The sequence below is a fragment of the Trachypithecus francoisi genome, unplaced genomic scaffold, assembly GCF_009764315.1.
Source record: "Trachypithecus francoisi isolate TF-2019V2 unplaced genomic scaffold, Tfra_2.0 Lachesis_group3, whole genome shotgun sequence".
Taxonomy (NCBI): domain Eukaryota; kingdom Metazoa; phylum Chordata; class Mammalia; order Primates; family Cercopithecidae; genus Trachypithecus; species Trachypithecus francoisi.
Window position 1 is genome coordinate 52944315 of NW_022681468.1, and position 15444 is coordinate 52959758.

At 37.3% G+C, this 15444-nt stretch overlaps 1 protein-coding gene across 1 annotated transcript in view; it reads left to right on the forward strand.

Moving 5' to 3' along the window:
- The window catches only part of TXNDC16 (thioredoxin domain containing 16), a 125150-nt gene that overhangs the window by 89465 nt on the left and 20241 nt on the right, over positions 1–15444 (forward strand). Inside the window, exons 17-18 of the mRNA XM_033188031.1 lie at positions 6705–6789; positions 8434–8572. Of these exons, the coding sequence (XP_033043922.1) occupies positions 6705–6789; positions 8434–8572 (224 nt within the window). The remainder of the gene's footprint in view (positions 1–6704; positions 6790–8433; positions 8573–15444) is intronic.

Consider the following 15444-nt stretch of genomic DNA (forward strand, 5'->3'; position numbering starts at 1 on the left):
CTGGACCATTAACATCTGTTGAAGAGAGACTAAATAATGATAAAAATCTTATGAATTTATTAACATTTCTATATAAATTTGTGTTTTGCTAATAAAAGCTAACTCTTGTTAAATGTAGCCTAAAGCTGCCTCTGTATATATTTTAAGTTCAGACGAAAGGTTTCTCCATAAGTAGTGAACTGTAACCTAACTAGATGTATAAACAGACTATAACCCACTCTTATACCACTCGCCAAGTTTTGGTCAATCAAAGGTGGCCAACTGTTCAAATGAGACAAATGCCAAACTGTAACCAATCCAGCTATTTCTGCACCTCACTTCCTCTTACTGTCTGTAAATCCTTTCTGACTCCATGTTAGCACCGGGGTTGCCGTGAACCTATTCTGGTTTCGGGGGGGCTGCCCAACCGGCAAATGTTTCTTTGTTCAGTTAAACTCTATTAAATTTAGTCTGAAGTTTTTCTTTTAACAGATGGAGTCAGAAATAGGACCTGTAGTAGAGCTTCCAGCGACCCCCAGCAGCATCGAGTGACCAAGTGGTGTACCTGCTGGGCCCATTGTGTCCATTGCTCTCTCGCAGCCACTGGGGATCGTGGGTAAGTTCTCTTTCAGACTTTGAAGCTCCATGACTTTGTGTTCGGAGCTGAGTTTGTTTGAGCAGATTTGTTTTTCATCTGAACTGGGTTTGGAAGTTGCTACAGAAATTGGACTGGGTCCAGGATCAAATTAGATCTGATAATTAATTGACTTAGATCTAGTTAAAAGGCCTCAGATGTCCGAATCAGACAGAAACTGACAGTAAATGGCAATATTGTAGGTAGTATGAACTTTAGCTTTCAGAAATTTGCAGGGACTTTTGTGTTGTATCCCCTTTGTTTCTTTTTCTTGCACTCATAGGTAGGAAAAAAGTCAGTGACTAAGTTGATCAAGGAAATCTGAGAGCCAAAGCCAAGATTCAACATAAAAATGAGATCCTTCATTTCTGAAGAACTGAGTACTCCACTTTCTGGCTACAACTACCTACAAACACTTATAAAAATGGCAAAATGTTACTAAAGGTAATTTAAAGTTACAGTAGAACATTTCAAATGAAAAATGCTACACTTTAGAAGTACATTTAAAAATGAGGACTCTCTAATTAGGCTTATTCAGGGATGGCTATTGATGTGCAGAAGCTTCAGAAAATATTTCCGTATTTTTATTGCCTCTTTTAAAAGACTCTTTGTAACAGGTAGCCAGGGCCAGGCGAAGCGGCTCATGCCTGTAATCCCAGCACTTTGGGAGGCTGAGGCAGGCAGATCACTTGAGGTCAGGAGTTTTTAAGACCAAGCTGGGCAACATGGTGAAACCCGATCTCTACTAAAAATACAAAAATTAGCCAGGCATGGTGGCATGTGCCTGTAATTCCGGCTACTTGGGAGGCTGAGGCACAAGAATTGCTTCAACCTGGGAGGCAGAGATTGCAGTGAGCCAAGATTGCACCACTGTACTCCAGCCTGGATGGTGGTGAGAGTCTGTCTAAAAAACAAACAAAAAAAAAGCTGCCTGTAATTCCAGCTACTCAGGAAGCTGAGGTGGGAGGAATGTTTGAGGCTAAGAGTTCAAGACCAGCCTAGGCTACATAGGAAGACCGTGTCTCTAAAAAATATATGTATATAAACAAAAATATAAAAAACTTGCTGACTATAGGTTTAAAAAAAGAAAAGAGAAACCATTTAAAAGCCAGCAAATGAAATTTTTTTATAAGAGCCATAAAATCTGCTTTTGTCTGTATGTCTCTATGTCTATATGTGTTATGTTTGTGTGATATTTGGTAAAGCTAGTTTTAAAGTTGTTAACAAAGTAAAATAAAAATGGCTTTAAGAGTGTAACTTAAATATAATTCAGACATTTTTGTCTGGGTCTACTGGTCAGACAGGTTTATGCTGTCTTTACATGTCTTAAGGTCATAAAACTGCTAATTTTCTATGATATTTTTGGCACTTACTTGATTTGTCTGTGGGCTAAAGCTGGCTGTTGGGCTTCCCCAGAGCTTTGCACACATCTTATTATAAGCTGGTCTTTGGTTTTGAGCTTCAAGATTCTGGGGTCTGGACAGGTGGCCATGGTGAGGCCTGGAGGCATGTTGTCAATGCTTAGGTAACCCGCTGCGGGGCCCCTTGTTCCTGCTTGCTTGGCCCAGATTTGCCTCATGGCCATGCTGGGAGTGGTCACATCCTCCAGACATCCTTTTCACAGCCCTGTCTTCTGTCCTGACATCTGGTGTGTAAATTTAGGACCCAAAAGAGCCCTGCCTTTTATAGGCATTGGGTGCCACATGGGTACTCAGGACAGCTGAGAAAGACATTTAGGAGGGTACCTGTATCATTATTTATTTTCCAATAATCAAAAATCTTAAAGTCATGTTAAATAATAATGAAATGTCTGAGTCATTCCTAAATAAATTAAAATACTAAAACATTAATTATTAAATATGTTTGTTTATGTACTTTGACATCTTATTTTTACATGATATAAAAAAGCTAAATATATTTAGATTTGTTAATAAAATTAAAATGTCTTTCTAAAAATTATAAAACCATTTTCATCTACAAATATTGATATAAAACAGTTCAAAATTAATTTCTAGGTTTTTGCTAGATTTCGGGTTACCAAGAGTCAAAATTATAGTTAATATAATTAAAACTATTAAATGTAAGAGAATTGTAAATGAAGAGTCTATTTAAAAAGCAAGATATATTTTTGGTGAGGAAAGTTATAAAGGCATAAAAATGTGAGAAAAAAATTTAGTTTAGAAGTTACTTAAAGATTGTTTCAAATTAAAAGAATAAAAAAGATATAAATTAAATAAATTGTAGAAAGTTAAAGAAAACTTCAAAATTTTTATGAGATTACAGAGTTTATTTTAAAATCTTGTGTTATTAAAAGCTGACTGAAATGAGGTTTGTTTATAAGTTTTAAAATCAGCTTTAGAATTGATCATACACTAATACAAGAATAAAAATTTAGTTTTCTCTTTTGCACATAAATTTCATGTAATAATAAGAGAATAAAACACTTTTATTCACCTTTTGAATAAACTCTCAAAAAAGGGAGAAAGAGGAGACATATTCTATCTTTATTAGGTTCTTTAATTGTTTTTAAAAACTGAGTCCTTTTTTAATCAACAAATAAAGTTGTTTGCTTTTTAAAACCTTTTAATTATCACTTTGGCTAAATAAATGATTTATTTTACAGCGACCTGTGATCTATTTTGATAAGTGGTTTAAACTTTTGACATATTTAATAGGCTTCCCAAAATCAAGTTTAAAATTAAGTCTTTTTGACCTCAAACTGACTTTGAAACGTTACAGAGGGCGCCTGCAGCATCCAAAAGAGAGAGAATGAACAGGTTTATTTATTATGTAAAATTACGTGAAAAACGCTGTCAAACAATAATGTTTAACCTTCTTTGAGTTTCATACGATTTTTAAAATACTTTTTTTCTAGTGCTGTGAAAAATATCATTGGTAGTTTGATAGGAATAGCATTGAATCTGTAGATTGCTTTGGGCAGTATGGCCATTTTAATGATACTGTTTCTTCCCATTCATGAGCTTGGGATGTTTTTCTGTTCATTTGTGTTTTCTCTGATTTCTTTGAATAGCGTTTTATAATTCTCCTTTCAGAGAACTAATTTTTGTATTGTTAGTAGAGCTGGGGTTTAGCCATGTTACCCAGGCTGGTCTCAAACTCCTGAGCTCACGTTATCCTCCCATCTCGGCCTCCCAAAGTGCTGAGATTATAGGCATGAGCCACTGCGCCCAGCCTGGATGTTCTTTTTTTCTTTCTTTTACCTGATTTCTCCAGCTAGGACTTCCAATACTGTGTTGGATGAGAGTGGTGAAAGAGGGCGTCCTTGTCTTGTGCCAGTTTTGAAGGGGATTGCTTCCAGCGTTTGCCCATTTAGTATAATGTTGACTGTGGGTTTGTCATTGATGGCTCTTATTGAGGTGTGTTTCTTCAGTGCCTAGTATTGTTGAGAGTTTTTAACATGAAGGGGTATTTCATTGAAGGCCTTCTCTGCATCTATTGAGATAATCATGTGATTTTTGTCTTTAGTTGTGTTTATGTGATAAATCACATTTATTGATTTGCATATGTTGAACTAACCTTGCATCCCAGGGATGAAGCCTACTTGATTGTGGTAGATTAGCTTTTTGATGTGCCACTGGATTTAGTTTGCATGTACTTTGTTGAGAACTTTCAGTGTTGATCAGGAATACTGGCCTGAAGTTTTCTTCTTTTGTTGTGTCTCTGCCAGGTTATGGTATCAGGATGATGCTGGCCTCATAGAATGAGCTGGGGAGGAGTCCCTCCTCCTTAATTTTTGGGGATAGTTTCAGTAGGAATGGTATCAGCTCTTTGTATGTCTGGTAGAATTTGGCTGTGAATCCATCAGGTCCTGGGCTTTTTTTGGTTGGTAGGCTATTTATTACTGATTCAATTTCAGAACTTGTTATTGGTCTGTTCAGGGAATCAATTTCTTCCTGGTTCAGTCTTGGTAGGGTGTATGTGTCCAGGAGTTTATCCATCTCTTTTAGGTTTTCTAGTTTGTATAATATAGGGGTTAGGAGTGCTTTTAGTTACTGAGGTTTTCTTGCTTCTCAACTCTCCCTGCTGACAGAGCTGAAAAATAGATGTATGTATATATGTGTGTCTATAAAAATAATTATTCAATAAGATGTGATAGAAAAAATATTGCTAAATAAATGTGTTTATTTTATGCAATTAAAATATATTTATAGTAGCTGAAAAGCTTTTTATGCATCTTTTTATTTAGATAATTGAGTACTTTCTTGTATTTGAGGTTGCCATGCATTTTGACATATATGCAGTTTTTAGCAAGGAGGAGAATATGCCTGGTTTTGAATGTTCAGAGGAAAATATGTATTCTAGTTTAGTGGAAATGAATATGCATCTGAGATCTACAGTCATATATTTTTCCATCCTGTGAGTCACTTAGGATTTACAAACACATGGATTTATGAAGAGACTTTTCAAGAGACATATTCATGAGTAGAGTCTTTTGTACGAGGAAATTATATGGAAATAATGGTGTACTTTTCTACTGCTACTTACCTAAAATGAAAAGAAGCTGAAACAGATTCTATTATGTCATTGCTTTAGATATAGTTTATCTATTGACTGGAATTTCACTCTGTTTTCTCTTAGAAATGAAAGTACAGACACACAGTCCTTTCTAGTTTATAATCTTATGAGTGTCTTCTACTTTGATGTAGCATGGGCTAAAAAAAATATATATATACATATATATATTTTTTGAGACGGAGTCTCTCTCTGTCACCTAGGCTGGAGTGCAGTGGCACGATCTCGGCTCACTGCATTCTCCTTCTCCCAAATTCAAGCGATTCTCATGCCTCAGCCTCCTGAATAGCTGGGACTACAGGCACATGCCACCATGCCCAGCTAATTTTTGTATTTTAGTAGAGACAGGGTTTCACCATGTTGGCCAGGCTGATCTCAAACTCCTGTCCTCAAGTGATCCACCCACCTTGCCTCCCAGAGTGCTGGGATTACAGGCGTGAGCTACCGCACCTGGCCTGTTTTCTCATTAAAGCTGTGATTGTAAATGAGTTCCCCATGCTGCCTACTGAGCTACGCTAGTAAGTTTGCTTTCCTACAGACAGTATTGCTCAATCTTATGGAAAGTATGTACCCTTTTTAAAGAAAATAATCTTGTGGTTACCCAATGTTGACAGTGTTGAATGCTTACATCATGAATGTAGTGCTGACTGCTGAGGTACAGATCTTTGGGTTCAGCATGCCTAGCCTAGTAGGTGCTGTGTGACTCATTCTTCCATCAGTATTTTTCTATTCGACTGCTATGAATCTTTCATGTATGAATTGAACTATCATTTGGCCTTCACTTGGCAAGAATTTGACCTATAAGTCCACCTCTGTGCTTTTCTCATTAGTCTACAATGATTTAATTCAGACTTGCTTCTTGGTTATAGGATAGTCATTATTAACAAGATCCAGAGTTTGCTATTATTTATGAAAATGTATTCAGAAATTTATAGAAATAGTTTGTATTTTGAATATGTACATTCTAACAAATGAGAAAAGACAATACAAATTAAAGTTCAAAACTAATGAAAACACATTAGAGAAAATGTAGGAATTGTTTTTATAAAAGACACAGAATCCCTTGTAATTGCACAACCCTAACACAGACACTGTTAGAGGGCTAGAATTTTCAGTCTTCTATTTTTTTATGCATATAGATACTTTTAGATTTTATGGTTTTAATCTGCATATCATTTTACATACCAACTTCTCTTTTCAGGCTACACATAAGACAGCTGTCTCCATTTACTCTGCCATAGGAGTAAATTAAAAAGCAAAAAGTATTTATTCAGTAACTATGATTAGAGTGCTATAAATCTTATGAATTGCATTTAAAGTACATTTGTTTTGGAAACCATGTTGCATTCTATCAGTTGACATTTCTTTAGTAATCCCATGCCATAAAGAGAATACAGATTTATTTTGGAACCACTAAATTATATGTCTTCTGCACTTAAATATTTATATTTGTAATTAATTAATAATGGAATACTACCATCTATAAATCTCTTTGTCAGTTGAATAGCATACACAATTATAAAGGTTTCAGATTTCTGTCTTCTCTATGTATTTATAGCAAAAGAAGATTTTAGTGAAGCAGGAAACTACCTAAAAGGATATGTTATCACTGGAATTTATTCTGAAGAAGATGTTTTGCTACTGTAAGTTTATTGCTCTTTTAATTTTAGGGAAGAAGAAATTATGCAAAATAATGTTATCTAATAATTGCTTATATTTGCACAGCTGATGGAGGAAAATAAGATAGCAATCTAAAGAAATTTTTTTTATTTCCTTCTAGGAAATAAAGTACTTGGGAAGTACCATAGATTCTTTAGATATTCTTTTACTGTAGACCAAAGCCCCTATGGGGCAATCTTGGATTCGTACTTCACCATCCTCCTCTAAAAATTTTCCTCTTTGGGTTCTGTTACCTACAGTGTGGTTCTTTGGAGTTATCATAGTTTGGGATAAATTTTACTTTTTGAGCATCTGAGTTTTTATTTACCCCCTGGGTGGGTGAGTGGGTGTATGTGGGTGTGTGTGTATGTGTGTGTATAAAAATCAGTGCTTTTTTAGCCTCTTAAATTACGTTATCTTTAGAAGATGGGACTTCTATGGACTACCAGAATATTTTAGTTGCTATAGAAGAGAAGGACTGAACTGCAAATTTGGAGATTATTATTAATACACAACACATTCTCTATGGCCCATTTTCAGGTATAGGTGTACATACTAAGCCCCAGTAGTTGGTCTGTCTTAGCTTCTGACTGTAAATTCCTAATTGTGATATCTAAGCTTAAATCTTCCATCTTGAACACTGGTGACATATGCTCTTGGTGATCAGGCTTTTGTTCTATATGTGAAATCACTGATTTTCATAAAGTATATATTGAAGAAGGAAATGTGAGGACTGTCCATCTGACAATGGGTAATCACCCACAATCTTCTACTCTGCTGTCATTGTGCATTTAGCTGTGGTCCAAGACCTAGACCAGTAGTTTTCAGTGTTTTGTTTATAACCAGCTGGTCGACTAAGAGGTTCCTTTAAGTGATCTGAAAACTGGCCTCTCAACTAATGCTTATGTTATTATAATGTCTATACTTTGTTCTGGCGTGAATTAAGTTATTATACATGACTACTTCACTAGTAATTTTACACAAAGCTTTCTTCCTATTTAGATAATTTTCATTTAGGTTTAGTTAGTGAAAGGGATTGTGGGAGGGTGGATTTGGGCTCTTGTTTCAGTGGAGAGAGTACAGACTATGTCAGGAACAGACTCTGTGTCAGGGACACCTCATTTGAAGTCTGTGTCTGCCTTTTATCACTCTCTAAGTCCTATTTCCTCATCTGCAAAATGAGATCATAATGGCCACTTTAGTTCTGAAAGTTAAATAAAAACATAATTGAAATACCTAGTATAGTGCCTGGCAGATAGTAGGTTTCTCATAAATGCCCATTTTCTTACTCAGCAGTGTGGTGAGCAAGTCCAGAAAGGTTGAGAACCATTCACTGTGTTCCAAATCTGATTTATTTTCTTGTTGAGTAAGTTGTATAGAAAAAAATCTGACTGGATTACTGCCTTGTTGCTTTTTAAAAATCTAGTTTGTTATAGATTATTACCTGTTGCTTTCTTTTAATGTAGGTTGTCATAGAAGATAAGTTTGTTTGGAAATTGAGTTCATTTTTTTCCTTAGCAGCAGGACTTCCCATTTGCTGCCTCGCATTGTGATCTCCTAGCCTAGATTTTCATGTTTTTGACATGCTAGATTTTGATCGTGAATTTTAATACTACCTTTCTCCATAGGTCAAACAAATATGCTGCAAGTCTTCCAGCCCTTCTGCTTGCCAGACACACAGAAGGCAAAATAGAGAGCATCCCACTAGCTAACACCCATGCAGAAGACATAGTTCAAATAGTAACAGATGCACTACTGGAAATGTTTGTGAGTATGTTTTATAATAAGGATGATACTTGAAATAAAATCTAGATCAAAGATAGTATATGTGAATACACATTTTTCCATTTTTTGCTGGTACAGGGCTTGGTGATTTGTGAGCTGAGGATTCACTGGATTGTTCTGTTTTATTGTTCAGTCATTATGCATACAGCATTTTGAGTCCATTGCTAAAAGTCTGCGTCTTGCTGTGACTAGTGTGGCTGAAGTTCAGTTCACATGCTTAATCCAGGGTGACACGTGTTATAAAGCATGTGTATTCTGGAAGGTCAGCCTGCCCAGCTTCAAATCGTTGGTTGATTTCTTACTGAGTGTAGGTTAACTTCTCTGTTCTTCAGTTTTCGCATGCATAAAATGTAGCTCATAGTAGCATCTGCTGCAGACAGTTACTGTGAGGACTGAATGAGACATGATTTGACAGTGCTTTGTGTACAATGTTTAGCCCTTGGTAAGCATTCAACAAATGTTAATTACTATTCTTATTATTTACATGGGTTTTTTTGTTTTGTTTTTGAGATGGGTCTCACTCTGTTGCTGCGATCTCAGCTCTCGGCAACCTCCGCCTCCTGAGTTCACGTAATTCTCCTGCCTCAGCCTCCTGAGTAGCTGGGATTACAGGCGCTCACTACTACACCTGGCTATTTTTTGTATGTGTGTTTTTAGTAGACACAAGGTTTCACCATGTTGGCCAGGTTGGTCTCGAACTCCTGACCTCAAGTGATCTGCCTGCCTCAGCCTCCCAAAGTACTGGGATTACAGGCATAAGCCACCATGCCCAGCCTGGTTTTTAAAAAAAATTTAATTTCTAATTTTTCTGGGTACATAGTAGATGAATATATTTATGGGTTACCTGAGCTTTTTTTTTTTTTTTAAAGACAGAGTTTCACTTCCATCACCTGGGCTGGAGTGCAATGGCATGATCTCGGCTCACTGCAACCTCTGCCTTCCAGTGTCAAGTGATTCTCATGCCTCAGCTTCCCAAGTAGCCAGGACTACAGGCATGTGCCACCACACAGGATAATTTTGGAGTTTTTTTGTAGAGACAGGGTTTCACCATGTTGCCCAGGCTGGTCTGGAACTCCTGAGCTCAAGTGATCCTCCTGCCTTGGCCTCCCAAAGTGCTGAGATTACAGACATGAGCCACTGCACCTGGCCACATGACGTATTTTGATACAAGCATGCATTGTGGTTTTGATTTGCATTTCCCTGATAATTGGTATTAGTTCTTTAAATGTTTGGTAGAATTCAGCAGTGAAGCCATTGGGTCCCGAGCTTTTGCTTTTTTGTTTTGTTTTGTTTTGTTTTTGTTGTTTTGTTTTGCTGGAAGCCTTTGTATTATAGCTTCAATCTCCTTGTTTGTTATTGGTCCATTTAGATTTTGAATTTCTTCATGGTTCAATCTTGGTTGGTTGTATGTGTCTAAGAATTTGTCCATTTCTTCTAAATTTTCCAACTTATTGGCATATAGTTGCTCATAGTAGCTACTAATGACCTTTTGAATTTCTGCTGTATCAATTGTAATGTCTCCTTTTTCATCTTTGATTTTATTTGGGTCTTCTCTCTTTTTTCCTAGCTAGTCTGACTAAGGGTTTGTCAGTTTTGTTTAACTTTTCAGAAAACCAACTGGTTTCCTAGTTGTTTTGTATTGTTCTCTTCATTTCAGTTTCATTTATATCTGCCCTGATCTTTATTATTTTTTTTCTTCTGCTAATTTTGGGTTTGGTTTGCTCTTGCTTTTTTAGTTCTTTAAGTGTATCATTGGATTGTTTCTTTGAAGTTTTTCTACTTTTTGATGTAGATGCTTATTGCTATAGACTTTCCTTTTAGTACTGCTTTCAGTGTATCCCATGGGTTTGGGTATGGTTTTTTCCAAGAAATTTTAAAATTTCTTTTTTAATTTCTTCATTGACCCCACTGGTCATTCAGGAGCATATTGTTTAATTTCCATGTGTTTGTATAGTTTCCAGAATTCCTCTTGTTATTGATTTCTAGTTTTATTCCATTGTGGCCAGAGAAGATGCTTGATATTATTTCAGGTTTTTTTTTTTTTTTTTTTAATGATTTAAGATTTGTTTTGTGACTTAACCTAAAGTCTATCCTTGACAATGATCCATGTGCTCAGGAGAAGAATGTGTATCTGTAGCCATTGAATGAGATGTTCTATAAATTAGGCCCGTTTTGTCTGTAGTGCAGATTAAGTCTGATGTTTCTTTGCTGATTTCCTGTCAGGAAGATTTGTCCATTGCTGAAAAGTGGGTTGTTGAAATCTTCAGCTGTTATTGTGTTGGAGTTTATCTCTATTTTTGGCCCTAATAATATTTGCTTTATATACCTGGGTACTCCAGTGTTGGGTGCATATATATTTACAATTGTTATATCTTCTTGCTATATTGACCCCTTTATCATTAGTGACCTTATTTGTCTCTGCTTACAGTTTTTGTCTTGAAATCTATTTTGTCTGATATTAGTATAATGACTCCTGCTCTTTTTGGTTTCCATTGGCATGGATTATCTTTTTCCGTCCTTTTATTTTCAGTCTTTGTGTATCATTATAGGTGAAGTGTGTTTCTTTTAGGCAGCTGATCATGGGATCTTACTATTTTTTTTAATCACTTAAGCCATTCTGTGCCTTTTGATTGGAGAGTTTAGTCTGTTTATATTTAATGTTATTATTGATAAATAAGGACTTACTCCTGCCATTTTGTTATTTGTTCTTTGGTTGTTTTGTGGTCTTCCTTCCTTTCGTCTTTTTAGTGAAGGTGATTTTCTTTGGTGATATGACTTAATTAAAAAAAATTGTGTGTGTGTGTATTTATTTTGTTTTTTGATTTGAAGTTCCGCGAAACTTGTAAATACTACCTTATAACTTGTTATTTTAAACTGATAACAACACTGTTTGCATAAACAAACAAGCAAAGGAAAACTAATAAAAACTCTACACTCTATCAAGTTAAACTTTAGTTTAACTTCATCTCCTGCTTTTTAACTTTCTGTTGTTTCTATTTATATCTTATTGTACCATCTGTGTCTTGAAAAGTTGTTGTGGTTATTATTTTTAATTGGTTCATTGTTTAGTCTTTCTATTTAAGAGTAGTTTACACAGCACAGTTAAGCATTATATTCTGTGTTTTACTGCGTACTTACCATTAGCAATGAGTTTTGTACTTTCAGATGAGTTTTTATTGCTCGTTAATGTCCTATTCTTCCTGATTGAAGCATTCTCTTTAGCATTTCTTGTAGGACAGGTCTGGTGTTGATGAAATTCCTCAGATTTTGTTTGTCTGGGAAAGTTTTTATTTCTCCTTCATGTTTGAAGGATATTTTCATCAGATATACCATTCTAGGGTAAAAGTTTTTTTTCCTTTAGCACTTTAAATATGTCATGTTACTGTCCTGTAAGGTTTCCACTGAAAAGTCCGCCGCTAGGTGTATTGGAGCTACATTGTGTGTTATATTTCTTTTCTCTTGTTTTCAGGATCCTTTTTTTAAGTCCTTGACCTTTGGGAGTTTGATTATGCCTTGAGGTAATCTTCTTTGGGTTAAATCTGCATAGTGTTTTATAACCTTCTTGTGCTTGGATATTGATACTTTTCTCTACGTTTGGGAAATTCTCTGTTAGCTATCTTTTGAATACACTCTACCCCTCTTTCTCTGTCTCCTCTTTAAGGCCAGTAACTCTTAGATTTGTCCTTTTGAGGCTATTTTCTAGATCCTGTAGGCCTGCTTCATTTTTTTTTCTCTTTTCTTTTGTTTCCTCTGACTGTTTATAAATAGCCTGTCTTCAAGCTCACTAATTCTTGCTTCTGCTTGATCATTTCTGCCCTTAAAGGACTCTGATGTATTCTTCAATATGTTAGTTGCATTTTTGAGCTCCAGAATTTCTGCTGGATTCTTTTTAATTATTCCTGTTTCTTAAAATTATCTGATAGAATTCTGAATTCCTTCCCTGTGTTATCTTGAATTTCTTTGAGTTTTCTCTAAACAGCTATTTTGATTTCTCTGTCTGAAGGGACACATAGCTCTGTTTCTCCAGGATTGGTCTCTGGTGTCTTATTTGGTTCATTTGGTGAGGTCATCTTTTTCAGGACACTGTTCATACTGTTGGATGTTTGTCTGTGTCTGGGCATTAAAGAATTATGTATTTATTGTAGTCTTCCAAGTCTGGGCTTGTTTGTACCTGTCCTTGGGAAGGCTTTCTAGTGTGAAAGGACTTCAGTGTTGTGATTTAAACTGTATCTGCATTAGTCGGCATCCCAAGCCCAGCAGTAGTGTGGTTCTTGCAGGTTTATAGAGGTACTGCTTTTTGATGGTCTTAGACAGGATCTGGAAGAATTCCCACAATTATCAGGCAGAGACTCTTGTTCTCTTCTCTTACTTTCTCCCAAACAAATGGAGTCCCTGTCTCTGTTCTGAGCCACCTGGGGCTGGGGATGGAGTGATGCAAGCACCCTTGTGGGTCACCACCACTGGCATTGTGCTGTCAGATATGAAGCCAGCACAGTACTGGGTCTCTCCCAAGGCTTGCTGTAACCACTCCCTGGCTACTGCCTATGTTCATTCAAGGCCCTGGGGCTCTAAAATCAGAGGTGGCTAAGCCAGCTGGGCCTGTGTCCTTTCCTTTAGGATGGTGAGTTCCTCCAGGACCAGGGTGGGTCCAGAGTTGCTGTCTGGGAACTAGGGACTAAAATCAAAAACTTTAGAAATCTACCTGGTGTTCATTGTACTGTGGCTGAACTAGCACTAGAACCATGAGATGTAGTCCTTCCCACTCATCCATCCCATTTTGAAAGATAGAGGAGCCTCACCCCATGGCCACTGCTACCACAGGCCCACAGAGAGTACTGGCAGGCTACTGCTGATGTTCCCTTAAGGCCCAAGGGCTCTTTCGTCAGCTTGTGGTGAATGCTGTCTGGCCTGGGACTCATGCTTCAGGATAGTGGGCTTGCCTCTGGCCCAGGGAAAGTCCAGGAATGCCATCCAAGAGCCAAGGCCTAGAATTGTGGCCCCCAAAACCCGCTTGGTGTTCTACCCTTCTGTGGCAGAGCTGGTACCTATGGTGCAAGACAAAGTCCCCTTTACTTTTCCCTCTACTTTTCTCAAGCAGAAGGAGTCTCACCCCATCACCACCACAGCTAAGAATGTGCTGAGTCTGCACAGTCTCAGAAGTCAGCAAGTCTCAGAATCTTACTCAAGTCCACAGTGTACTACCTGGACCCAAGAGCTCTTCACTTGTCAGGTGATAAATGCTGCCAGGTCTAGACCTTTCCCATAGAGGCATCAGTTTCCCTTCTGGCCCAGGGTATATCTAGAAATGTCATCCAAGAGCTAGGACCTGGAAAGGGGGTTTCACATCTCTGACCAGGGCCCTGTCCTCCTGTGGCTGAGCTGGTATCCAATGTGCAAGACAAAGTCTTCCCCAGTCTTTCCTTTCCTCTCCTTAAGCAGAAGGAAGGGGTCTCTTTTAGAGCTACAAGCTGTGTAGCCTGGGATTAGGGGAGAGGTGGCGTCAGCACCCCCCTAGCTGTCTTGGCTGATATCTCAGTAGGTCTTATGTGCTTATAGTCCTACTGGCTCTGAGCCCATTTCAGCCCTAGGACTCACCTAGGTGTTGCAGCCCTTGTTGCCTAGACTGCCTTTCAAGTTTATTTGGGCCCTAGCACACTCCAGCCTGAGGTGACAAGTCTTGCTGTTAATCAAGTTCTGACTTCTAGGATGGGCAATTCTGCTCTGGCTAGAGATGGTTTAAATACACCCACCGTGGGTGAGCATCCACTGACTTCAGTCTGGTTTTGCCTTCTGTTATAACAGGGCAGCACTGAGTTCAATGCAGAGTCTCATAATTGCTGCACTCTCCCTCTTCCAAACACACAGATTCTCTCTTCATGGAGTGTGGCCACTGCCAGGGGATGGGGGAAGGGTATCACTGATGATTCAAGACTGTTTTTTCTACCTCTTCAGTACCTCTTTGAACGATATAAAGTTAAAACCAGGTACTGTGAGTACTCACCTGATTTTTGGTTCTTATGAAGGTGCTTTTTTGTGTAGATAGTTGTTAAATTGCTGTCAATGCAGGGGAAGAGGGGATGACTGGTAGAGTAGTCTGCCATCTTGCTTCACCCTCCTATTTGTACAGTTTTAGAACAAAATACAGTCTTATGAAAGGCTTTTTCATATGTTTTACCTGTACAGTCATGTATCACTTAACAGGGATATCTTCTGAGAATTGCATCGATAGGCGATTTTGTCATACGAACTTTATAGAGTGTACTTATACCTACATGGTATAGCCTACTACGTACCTATGCTGTAAGGTATAGCATATTGCTCCTAGGCTACAAACCTGTACAGCATATTACTGGACTGAATACTATAGGCAGTTGTAACAATGGTAAATATTTGTGTATCTAAACATAGAAAAGGTACAGTAAAAACATGGTATAATCTTATGGGACCACTATCTTACATGTACTCCACTGTTGACTGAAACATCCTGTGATGCATGACTATATAATAATGGATTCAAGGGCACTACAAATGTAACCTGTATTACCTGATTTTAGTTGTTTGCTTTCATATTTAAACATAGCTAGAATTTATATTTTCTACATTTCCAAAGTGACTCAAGGAGCACTTTTATCAGCTATAGATGCTAAATGAATATCCTGTTATGTTTTTTGTCTTGATGATCTAAAGGACATTGCATTTTGGGCTCAACTAAATGACTGCAGTCTTTATTAAGTCTTTTTGTGGTCTTGGTCACAATGTAATATGCATTGTGACAGTGTTTGTTTCCAATGTTTTTATTTGTGGTGTTCAACTTAATACTGAACAGCTATAATAAAGATTAAACAGGCTTTAGA